This window comes from Carcharhinus amblyrhynchos, chromosome 18, assembly GCF_965287045.1.
Source record: "Carcharhinus amblyrhynchos chromosome 18, sCarAmb.v2.hapA, whole genome shotgun sequence".
NCBI classification, from domain to species: Eukaryota; Metazoa; Chordata; class Chondrichthyes; order Carcharhiniformes; family Carcharhinidae; genus Carcharhinus; species Carcharhinus amblyrhynchos.
In genome coordinates, this window is record NC_137341.1 from 35,119,810 (window position 1) to 35,132,438 (window position 12,629).

The window sequence follows — 12,629 nt, forward strand, 5'->3', positions numbered from 1 at the left end:
AAGGTTTGAAACAATATCTACATACATCCTATTTCCGTTTGGACGTCCGCTCCCTAATCAGGGACATGCGATCTGCTGCACCTGTCCACGCGCCGCGGCTTCGCTCTCTCATTGGTCCATACTCTGCAGAGAGTAGCCAATTGGAGAACGCCAGGGGTGGGGCGATGGCGCGGCGTGACGGGGCGGGGCGGGGTGATGGCGCGGCGTGGCGGGGCGGGGTGATGGCGGGGCGGGGCGACGCGATCGCGCGGCACTTCCGCCTCCGTGTTGCTGGCCCAAAAGGGGCAGAGGGAGACGCAGAGAGAGTTGTTACTGGAGACATTGTTTCTCCTCAGCAGCACCAACAGCTACAATGTTTTCGCTGTGTTACAGTAACGTGGGTTTAGTTTGGAGCTGGGAAGGAGTGATCTCTGTTGTGATAAATCTTATAGCTTGAGGCCATTCAGGTCACTGTGCCTTTACTATCTCTTTGAAAGGACGTCTTATTAGATCCACTTATTTCCCCACAAGCCTTAGCCGTTGGCGGAAAAGTTTTAATTAAGCAGGTTGTGGGTTCAAGTCCCTGTTAGACGGGAGCACAACATTCAAATACCACATTGCGTAACTGAGGGAGTGCTGCCTTTTGGATGAGGGACGGTCTGCCCTCGCAGTTAGATATCAGATGTCCCAGGGCACTACTGGGCGAAAAGCGGGTGAGTTCTTTCCAGTTTCCACGTCAATGTTTACCCTTCAACCAGTATCATTAAATAGAAATGTTGGAAACACCGAGTAGGCCAGACAGCATCTGTGGAAAATGAAACCTAGGTCCCTGGAGCATCAGGCTGGGTGCCTGTGTTACCAGTGCAGTCACATACCATTATACCACCCACCCTGGTCCCTCAGCTGGGGCGTGGCGCTGGGCGGGCCGCCCCTCGGCTGGGAGTGGCGCTGGGCCTCCCATAAAAACAAATAGCTTTTGAAACAAGCTCCCCAATGTTTCAGTGCCCAGCTTTTTCGTCTTTAGGTGTTGTGACAACCTGTTACTCAATGTAGTAACACTTCTGATGAAATAAAGAAGCTAATTGAATCTATTGATCAAAGAGACAATGTGATTTTTAAGTAATTAAAACCAGAATTTAAAATTTATGACTGACTGATCTGGTTCATCAGCCTGGTAACCTAAACATGTAAGAGATGAACTCTGAAGCAAGACTGTGATAGTTGATTCCAATTTTGGGAATTTTACCAAAGCATTTAATTTGATTTATTATTGTCACATGTATTGGGATGCAGTGAACAGTATTATTTCTTGTGCGCCATACAGACAAAGCATACATTTCATAGACTACATTGGGGAGAAGGAAAGGAGAGGATGCAGAATATAGTGTTGCGGTTACCACTAGGGTGAGGAGAAAGATCAGCTGAATATGTAATAAGACCATATTGAAGTCTGATGGCAGCAGGGAAGATGCTGTTCTTGAGTTTTTTAACTTCCCATTTATGAGTGGAATTAAACCTAAAATATTTTTTGGTTACATGAATCTTGAGCAAAAATAATTATCCTCTTAAAACAACTGAGAAAGTATATCCATGCTTTGCGTAGTGTAAAGATTTATTATATATTAAATTCTGGCTGGTTTATTAGCATTGTGATTTTTGTGTTCTAATATCTAAAATTTACTAAATTTGAAGATAGTGTAAATATATTCTTCTCTCGGGGCCATATGTCAATGATGATGTGAATGCCTCTTGAGTCTCAAGGCTGTGGGTTCAATCCCACTTCAGCTCTTGAACACAAAAATCAAGGCTGATATTTTGGAGCAGTACACATTGAGTATTTCACTGTTGGAGATGCTATCTTTTGCATGAAATGTTAAATCAAGACCTATCTACCTCCAGTAGATGTGTTTTTTTAAAAAAAATCCCATAGCACTATTTTGAAGGAGAACAGGAAATTAGCCCCAGGGTCCTAGCCAATAATTATCTCTCAACCAATGTCACTAAAATGATCTAGTCATTATGTGGAGAGGCTAGCGTTAGACTGGGGTGGGCATAATAAGAAGTCTCTCAACACCAGATTAAAATCCAACAGGCTTATTTGGAATCATGAGCTTTCAGAGTGCTGCTCCTTCATCAGGCGAGTTCTTAACAATTAGTCATTAGTCAATAGTCATTAGCAATTGTTTGTAAAGCTTCTATGCACAAAATGTCTGCCATTTTTTATGTAACAACTCTGACTATACTTCAAAAATTATTTCATTGGCTGTAATTTGGGACATTCTGTGGTTATGAATTCAAATCTTTTTTTTTCCCATCCAAGACTGATTAGTTTCATGTTTACACAAGTGGATGCAGAGGTGCACACAGGCAACATTTTCAACACCAGCTGGTGACCCCTATAGCTTCAAGAATGAAGGGGATGCAGCACAAAGCTTTTGCCTACTCCATGACAACACTGGGATCTGGCTTAATTAGCAGCCTGTTTAGCTTCTACTATGTGAAGCTCTTTTTAAATCAGTACAGAATTTCTGAAGGAATGTTCCACCAGGCACAGGTGAGTTGTATATTTTCTGATGTGTCCTTTTTCCATGCCTGAGGCACTATTGTGTTGCAGTTTGTTGATGTTCAAATGCGCCTTCTGTCAGTGTTACCTGTCAGCCTATAGTGGGCATTTCCTAGGACGTAAGTTCCTTCCAAGTCATATAATTGAATGGATTTACTGAACAATGGCTCACAGAAGGCGAAGGAAAATACTGGATCAGTCACAGTGTTTCTCCAGTGTTCTTACACTTGGCTTCAGACAAGCGTTGGCAAGAGTGACCAGGTTGCTAATTTCTCACAAACCCAAGGAATTGGGAATTTTGCATCTGGAAAAAATATTATTTTATATCTAAAATTTATGAAGGGCACAGCTTATTATCAGGATGGCTGTGCTTTAATGTTCCCATGTTGCGGATGACTGGGTTGACCACTTGGGCCAGCTATTCAACAAATGTTGAAAAATGGAATGTGGATATTGGCTGAGGTTCTACAATGATGATGAATCTGCCCCCACTCAGTGGCTAAACTCTTAAACGCTGTCATACTGGCTGATGGATTATCTGATACATCAATATGGATCATTGATCAGTGCTATAATCATAAAAAGCCATTTCAACTTGTGCTAGCTCTTTGAAAGAATTAGTCAATTAGTCCCATGGTCCTTTCCTTATAGTCCTGCAAATTCTCTTACAAGCATTTAACCAATCCTCTTGGACAACACAGTGGTTAAAGTACTGTCTCACAGTGCCAGGGGCCCATGTTCAGTTCTGGCCTTAGGTCACTCCCTATGTGGAGCTTGCATGTTCTCCCAGTGGTGGGTTTCCTCCCTCACTCCAAAGATGTGCAGGTTAGATTGATTGGCTATGTTAAATTGACCCTTAGTGTCAGGGGGATTTGCAGGGTAAATATGGAGGGGGGGGGGTTGTCAGTGCAGGCTCAGTGGGCCAAATGGCCTCCTTCATAGGGATTCAATGATTCTCTCTAAAAGTTATTGATAAATTTTTTCCACTATTCTTTCAGGCAGCATGTTTCTGATCATAACTAGTAGCTGGATAAGTATTTTACTTTTCTTTTTAGGTTGTCTTTATGCTATGGAATGCTTTCAACGACCCACTTTTTGGCTATTTTCAAGATAATGCTAAGATTCCATGCTGTGCCACGCGGCGTCTCTCCATACTGTATGGTGCTCCATTTTATGCCATTGCCTTCCTTTTGCCCTGGTTCCCATGGCGTGACTACCAGGAGGGTGACTGGTTGTGTGGATTACAGCTGGTTGTTGCTCTGTGCGCCTATGATGGGATGTTGACATTTGTCCTCTTGGCACAGTGTGCGCTTTTTGCTGAACTCTCGACCAAGCACGAGAACCGACTGCAGCTCATCAAGTACAACCAAGTGGCCTCATTGGTCGGATCTTCAAGTGTCCTTTTCTGTGGCCTTATCTCAGACAACATGGAAAATATTTTCAACTTCCAGGTCTTTGCTGTCTGTGTTGCCATACTGTCTTTTGGCTGCATGTGCTACACGGGCATACACTGTGTCAGTCAGTACGAGCAAGTCGGGAAATCAGAAAAGGCCAAGATGGAGGATACCTCTAATCTCTCCTGGACTTCTGTCTTCTATCTGACCAAACAAATTGTCACGCAGAAGAACTTCTTGCTTTTCATTATCATGAACTTTTGCCAGGTTTTTTACCTGGCATTCCTGAACAATTTCATGCTGATCTTTGCGGATCATCTGATTCCACAGTATCTGCTTCCAGATTTTGCAAAAAGCATAATGTATGGAGCTGGATTCATCTGTCCCCAGGTAATCAGAGCATATCCAATTGAAAATGTTTATTTCACCTGTGAATGTTCTCCTATTCTTGCCTCATTCTCCTGATGTTTCACGCAGTTGTGTGGGTGGGGCACTCGTAGAACTGACAAATGGCTACTCTTCATGAGATACAGGAGGATGAGTGCAAGTAACTCACCAGGTGGTAAACCCAGGGTCAGGAAACTGGGTGGATTTACACCCCACCTGACCTTGCTGTAGATTGAAGTTAATGCATAATATTAATTGGGACATAAATCATCATTCCACTATCAGGTTTCCACCCATTGAGTTATGGTAAAATAATCCCCTGGATGTTGGAACGCAAGTCATCCATGGGACAAAGGCGGGCTTTGGCTATAAGTTGTGGGAATAACAGGCAGGATAGAGAGCAACAGTGTTAAAGAATTTTGAATTTCGTTTGATGGTGGTCAATTTGGGCATATCAGGTATCTGGCCTGGTGTGGAGTTTTTTTAAGAAGTTTATTTATTGTCACAAGTATGCTTACATTAACACTGCAGTGAAGTTACTGTGAAAATCCACTCGTCGTCACACTCAGGCGCCTGTTTGGGTATTTAGCATGGCCAATGCACCTCACCAGCACATCTTTCAGAATGTGGGAAGAAACCAGAGCACGCGGAGGAAACCCACGCAGACACAGGGAGAGCGTGCAGATTCTGCACAGACAAGCAGGGAATCGAACCCAGGTCCCTGGTGCTGTGAGGCTGCAGTGCTAACCATGGTGAACTTGCCACCATGTGAGTTCACAAGAGACTAGGAATATCCCCATCAGAGAGAACAAAAATCATCCATGAGAAGTAGGAGGGCTTTGGTTGATGCTTACCATGTTTTAACATTAGCATTCACCAGCAGTCAGTGGGTGATGATCATTAGCAGGGCCTAATCAAGTTAATTTGTATTCCCAATGACATGAGATTTTGTTCCTTCTAATGGACATATTCCTAGTCTCTTGTGAATGCCACACCACGCCAGGTGCCTGATATGTCATAATCAACCACCATCAGATGAAATCCAAAATTATTTAATACTGTTGGTCACTACCCTGCCTGTTATTCCTGCAACTTTTTATCACCTGGAACTAGTGGGTTAAGGTGATATTGTAGGCAATGGGAAGCTGTGTTACACAACTTGCATTTATATCGCTCCTTCACAATATGGTAAAACTTCACAGTAGTGTGAAACAACATTTTTACAAAGACCACAAGAAGATATTAGGATCTTAGGCAGGGGTGAGAAATAAACAAAAATATATGGGAGGAACTTAGAATAAAAAAGGGGGTGATCACTTTGATGGGATTATATTATAGGCCTCAACAGTCAGAGGACAATAAAGGTTTGGGAGAAATAGGATCATAGTAATCGGGGATTTCACCTTCACCAACATTAAATAGAATTACCTTAGTGTGAAAGAATTAGACAGGATGGAATTTTTAGAGTGCATCTAGGAGAGCTTTTTGTGTCAGTATATAGGTGGCTCTACTAGTAATAGGGCAGTGCTAGATCTAATACTAGGAAATGAAGCTGGGCAAGTGGTTGAAGTGTTAGTGAGTGTGCATTTTGGGAATAGTGACCATAAGTCTAAGTTTCAATAATGACTTTGAAAAGGATAGTCTAAAAATCAAGTGTCTGAATTGGGGGAAGGCTAATTTCAATATGATTGGATAGGATTTACCAAACATAGACTGGGATCAGCTACTTGCAGGTAAATTTACATTTGGAAAGTAGGAGTCTTTAAAAAATGAAATCGTGAGAGTTCAGGGCCAATGTTTTCTAAGAGCGAAGGGCAAGAGCGGTAAGCCCAGGGAACCGTGGATATCAAGATATTTTAAGGGTTTGGTAAAGAAACAAAAGGGAAGCATATGGTACGTATAGAGCATTAAAAATGGGGGAGGCCCCTCAGGAGTACAGAGAATGTAGGGTGGTGCTTAAAAAGAAATTAGCAGGGCAAATAGGGGCCATGAAATATCATTGGCAGACAAGATTAAGGAAACCCTAAGGCATTTTATAAGTATATTAACAGCAAAAGGATGACCAAGGAAAGGAGTGGGGCCTATTAGAAACCAAAGGGGCCAAAGAATGTGGATGGGGTCTTAAATGAATATTCTTAATCTGTTTTCACTAAGGAGAAAGATACTGTAGCTGGAGATTTCAGTTGGGATGGTGATAGGCTAGAACATGTTAAGATTAATGAGGAGGGGGGTATTAGATGTTTAGTGGGCATAAAGGTGCATGAATCCCCATGGCTTGATGAGCTGCATCTCAAGCTAATATGTGAGGCAACAGAGGAGGTCATAGGGGCCCTGATGATATTTTAATTTTCTCTGACCACAAGTGAAATGCCGGATGACTGGAGGATAGTTAATGTGGTACCTTTATTTATGAAAGGCAGCAGGGATAAGCCAGGTAATTACTTGCTGGTTAGTCTAAAGTCAGCAGTAGGGAAATTATTAGGAAAAATTCTGAGAGGATTAATCAACAATTAAAAAGACAAGGATTGATCAGGGATAGCCAGCACAGATTTGTTGGTGGAAGATTCTGTGTAACAAATTTAATTGAATTCGTTGAAAAGGTAACTAAATATATTGATGAGGTTAGCTCAATTGATGTGGTTTACATGGACTTCAGTAAGCTCTTTGACAAGGTTCCACGTGGAAGGCTGGTCCAACAAGTTCGAGCCCCTGGCATCCAAGGAAAGTTGACAAATGGATCCAAAATTGTCTTGTTAATAGGAGACAAAGGATGATGATGGAGGGTTGCAGATGACATGAAAATTGGTGGTGTTGATAGTGATGAGGAAAGTCTGAGGGTACAGATCAATCTTTTTCAACTGGTAATTTGGGTAGAGCAATGGCAGATGGAATGTAATCCTGATAAGTGTGAGCTGATGCATTTTGGGAGGCTAAGGTATACACAATGAGTGGTAAGTCTCTAGAGATTATTAAGGAACAAAGGGACCTTGGTGTACAAGTCCATAGATCTCTGAATGTGGCAGAACAGGTAGATAGGGTGGTGAAGAAGGCATACAGGCTAATGAAGGCAAGCATCCAGGACATAGAATATTGGAGCAAATTTATAAAGCATTGGTTAGGCAACAGATGGAATACTGTGTGCAGTTCTGGTTGCCACACTGTTTGAAGGATGTGATTGCACTGGGAAGGATGCAGAGGAGATTCTCTAGGATGTTACCTGGGATGGAAAGTTCAGCTATGAGGAGAGACTGGACAGACTGGATTTGTTTTCTCTGGAGCAGAGGAAGCTGAGCGGGGATCTGATAGAGGTATAAAAATTGAGAGGCATTGATAGGGTAGATTGTAAAAGTCTTTTCCCCATAGCAGAGCATTGAAGACCAGAAGGCGTAGGTTTAAGGTGACAAGTAAGTGGTTTAGAGGGGATCTGAGAATTTGTTTCACCCAGAGGGTGGAGGAAATATGGAACAAGCTGCCTGAGAAGGTGCTGGAGACAGGAATTCTTGCGACATTTAAGAGACATTTAGGTGAGCAACTAAATTACCAAGGTATAGTAGGCTATGGTCCAAATGTTGGTTAATAGGATTAGGATTGATCGGTATCTGATGGTCAGCATCAAAATGGTGGGCTGGAGGGCCTGTTTTTATGCTGTATGACTCTGTGAAAAAGATAGGAAGTTGTCATTTTTCCTCCTTTCTTCCCAGTAGAATTAATTGTTATATAATTTGCATATGAATATTGAATGTATGTGCATAGCTATTTGGTTTGATATAAATACAATTTGTGTTGGTGTTTATGTATGTGATATTGCTTATATACACACCATTAATAGCTGGACATTTGGCTGTTTCGTAATTTGCTCTATTCCAATTATTGGATATGTTCTCTTTTCTCCCAGCTTTTAATTCTCAGTAGTCAATCATTGTTGAGGACGTTTGGCTATTACAAAATCATCCTGTCTGTCTTCTATTTGGAACTGTTCAGTGCAATGATCATGCTGGGATTGGGTCCTAACCATTACTACCTGTTGTCTATCTTCCTCGTTGCAAACATGTAAGTAATGAATTTCACGTCTGTGTGTTTCATCTGCCTTATTTATCACTTAATGCTATAGAACCATGCATAGGGACAGGTGGATTCTGTCCTGGTTCAATGTGAGAGCATTGTACTGTTATGCTTAGAGTTTATTGTGGTTGGAATTGAAATGGAATGCTTCACTCTGATAACAGTGAGCAAGTGCAGAGATGGAGCCTAACCTGTCTCGTAGAAAGCTGTCCAGAGGCTGGCCCGTTCTGGGTTACTGTCTGGTAACCTTGGATCAACGGTGTCCGTATAGATTGATATAGAGAATGCTTTAGATGCTCAAATTGGAGCTGTCCTTACCAAGAACCTGTGAATGATTATTTAGGCAAAATTATGGGTGGCATGGTGGCACAGTGGTTAGCACTGCTGCCTCACAGCTCTAAAGACCTGGGTTTGATTCCGGGGTTGGGTCACTGTTTGTGTGGAGTTTGCATGTTCTCCCCATGTCTGCATGGGTTTCTTTTAGGTACTCCAGTTTCCTCCCACAGTCCAAAGATGTGCAGATTAGGTATATTGGCCATTCCAGATTTCCCCTTAGTGTCCTGGGATGCAAAGGCTAGAGGGATTAGGAGGATAGATATGTGGGGTTACAGGGAAAGGATCTATGTGGGATTGGTGTGAGTGCAGACTTGATGGGCTGAATGGCGTTCTTCTGCACTGCAGGGTTTCTATGATTCCAGGTAAGAGCTTGGGAATAGAGCACTACTCCAGTAAGGAATAAGAGTGGGTGGGAGTGGGGAGCCCAGTGCAGATGGTGAGATGGAAAAATCGTACCCCAGCCTGGGTGGGGATGGGGAGCCATAACCCAGCCTGGATTGGGGGGATCAGGAGTCCAGCATGAATAGCGAGGTCGGGAGCCGTGCCCCATTGAGGGTGAGGGAGGGCTGGGAGAGGAGAAGATGGTGCCTCTTGGTTATATTTCAAATATTAAAGTACATGATCATGGAGCTGTTTATGTATTTATTTTAAAAAGTTGAATTGTGCTTGTTTTAAGACAGAAAAGGTGTTGAAATATAGTAAGATAGGGTTTTAGGCAATTGTATTTCCATCTGGGAGATGGCCTTTGCTTTGATAGCAGTATTTTTGTTCTGGATATTTTAATCTAATCTGTTATGTTATCATTTTCTCTTTTAGGGTGATGGTCTCTGCCACATTCAGTCTCTTTAACTTGCCGCTGGCTGATATTATCGATGCTGACTTCCAGAATTATAAACGCAAGTAAGACTGGCTGTCACTCACTGGTTTCCCTTTCTAAGTGGAAATGGCAACAATTGCCTGGTGCATTGAATAGATTTTTGTCTTGTGTTGAACTTGAGGAAGTTTCAGATTCCACAAGTATTTGTACTCTTAATAGTCAGTTTTCAACAGTCTACTCTTGTGTAATTGGATAATTCCACCTTTATGACACAATGTGTTCTTACATCAAATTTCTGATTTGATTAAAATGTTTTGACACTAAATTCCTACTCTACTGCCTTCATTATGCTGCAGTTGAGTGGAAAAGACACTTAATGTTCAGTGACCCTGGCTGAAAATGTTGTTGGAAAAGAATGGGAAAAGATGAAATACTGATGTTCCCCAAGCAATAACAACAACCACCTACCTTTTATATAGTATTGTTAATGTTGTAAATTACCCTAAGGTACTTCATAATCTTCTGCCATTTGACTCAATTTATTTTGTATATTTCATAGAATCAATTTTGTTATCTCTTTCATCTTAGTTTTCCACTGTCCTCCATGGTGTTTGGTACCAATGCTTTATTTACTAAGCCAGCACAGTCACTGGCACCGATGCTCGTTGTGACCATTCTTAACCAGTTTGATTATGAAAAGCTGAAGGACAACTTTACAAAGTCCGAGCAGGGGTAAGAATGTTTAAGATCAACTGAATGATCTGCTATTGTTACTGCTAAAAGCTTCAATCTCTGGTCTGAACTTTAAAAACACAATTTTAAAAAAAATCAGGTTCTCTTCTCCTTGTTTCTGTAAGATTGCATCTGGCCTTTGCTTCATGAATGAATAGGTGGCAAATTGAGACAATTATCTCCAAATACTCCAGTATCATCAAACTCAGTATTATTTCATCTCTAATTTTCACATCCTACTTTTTCAACAGTAACAGTATTGGAAGCAAAATGACATAAAATAATTCCTTCTTTATATTAAAATTCTTCTGACCTCATTTTTCTATCTGTGGAAGTTCTGATTTTTTTTACCCTCCTCCAATCTTGGCCTCTTGTCTATGCCCCCAATCTTCCTTATCCCATTTTTGGTGGTCATTTCTTCACTCACCTTGGCTCTTGTCTCTACTCCTTGAAGCCCTCCTCTTTGATAAAGCTTTCAAGACTGCCCTATTCTAGAATCATTTCCTTCTGACAGTGTAGTTTACCCCCCTTGGGATGTTGTAGTATGTTAAAGTCACTGTATAAATGCAAATTACCGGTGTAGTTTGAGAGTTCAATCCTAATCTTATCCTTTTACCTTGCAGTGCTTTGCAGGACCTGCATGGGGCTATGTTTTACCTGGTTTGCCTGACTCCAATATGCATTGCAGTCCTGCAGATTCTGGCGTGGAGCCCATACTCCATCCGGGATAGCCACACTGACACTGCCAAATATGTAGAGTCCTATTGATGTACCCTCCACAATCAGGAACTGTATGGCATAAATGAAGATGTTAAAGCCTTTCATTTAATCTTTTATACTGGGGATCATAATGTTAGATGCTGTTGTAATTCAGCTGTGGTAGGGTGTTTTTAATGATTTCTTTTTGTTTATTCATGCGGTATGGAGCTGCTGGCAAGACCAGCATTTATTGCCCATTTAGAATTGCTCTTGAAAGTAGTGGTGAGTTGCATTCCTGAACTCTGCTGTTGGTGCACCCACACTGCTGTTAGGGAGGAAGTTCCTGGATTTTTCTCCCCAGTGACAATGAAGGAACAGTGATAAATGACCAAGTTGGGATGGTATGTGCCTTGGAGCTAGTGGTGTTCCCATGTGTCTTTGCTCTCATCTTGCATGTTGGGGGCTGTTAGTTTTGGAAGGTACTGTTGACGAAGTCTTGGCAATTTGCAAATGTGTACAATCTACATGTACCTTGTAGATTGTACACACTGCTTCCACTGTGCTAATCAGAGCACGAATGCTTGAGGTGGTGAATGAGCTCAGAACAAGCAGACTGCATTGTCCTGGGTGGTGTTGGGCTCCTCGAGTGTTAATACAACTGCCTGAAGAATACGATCATCATGTACAATGTTTTTACTGGAGTCTTCAACCCACTTGACTAAAACATAAACAATAAGGGAATGACATATCAAGGACTTGGCCTCGGAATTAAGGTGCTTTATATAACTAGGAAGGTAAGTTATATAAAGGCTGAGGAAATGTCATTCAATGTGCCAAGTAAGATTTGATATAGAAATTCTGCTTTCAAATGATTCTGGTCCAGACCTTTCCCACGCACACACATTCAGATTCAAAAAGTTGCTTTATCTCCAATAAAATTTTACTGATGCTTTGGTAAAACCTGAATTCAGATTTGACACACTGGTCCTGTGCTATGCCAAAAGTGTATTCCTGTGCTGCACAATGTGTGTAATGTCATCTCTAATGTGCTCAGGATACAGCCTTTGCTGAGGGATCTTCATAATCTTTCTGATGCCAAATCTTTTGTTAAAATCATACTCCATACTGACCATGCATACATTTTTGAAAGCTGTCGTTGTTTTGTAAAATTGCACAAAGTAGACCTGAATTGTTTACAGGAATGATTGTAAGGGGAGGGGGGAGAAAGGCAGCTGAGGAATAAAAGGCTGTTCCTTCGGGTTAGGCTGGATTAGAATGCCAAGTTAATGGGTGCTTCTATTAATGCCTCAAGTATGAGTTTGAAAGTACTGAGAATGAGCTAAAATGGATACACTGTTTTTGGTTAAGCTACATTTTGTCATTCTCAGCCATTTTAGTACAGGGTATCGATTAAACTGCTTTGTTTACCACACATTGTCCATGTTGGTTATTTTACTTTACTTCAATCTGCAGATTTCTATATTGAAAAGATTGGTGGGAAACATTATGATTCTCAGCTACACAACTGAGGGATTTTAACCTTATGGTAGCCCAGATTCAATTCTGAGTCATTGGTGACATTGCATAACTTGCCATAAAATAATTGTTCACCTCCAGCAAAACAGAGTGGAATTAAAGCCACAATTTGCACTCCTTAATG

At 41.5% G+C, this 12,629-nt stretch overlaps 1 protein-coding gene across 1 annotated transcript; it reads left to right on the forward strand.

The window, feature by feature from the left end:
* The first annotated feature begins 259 nt into the window (after positions 1-259).
* Positions 260-12,401, forward strand: mfsd13al (major facilitator superfamily domain containing 13a-like). The gene is made up of 7 exons (XM_080206790.1): positions 260-692; positions 2,300-2,533; positions 3,598-4,326; positions 8,219-8,373; positions 9,538-9,621; positions 10,127-10,270; positions 10,894-12,401. The coding sequence occupies exons 2-7, from the start codon at positions 2,390-2,392 to the stop codon at positions 11,036-11,038; spliced, it is 1,401 nt and encodes a 466-aa protein (XP_080062916.1). The 5' UTR covers positions 260-692; positions 2,300-2,389; the 3' UTR covers positions 11,039-12,401.
* Positions 12,402-12,629: the final 228 nt, after the last annotated feature.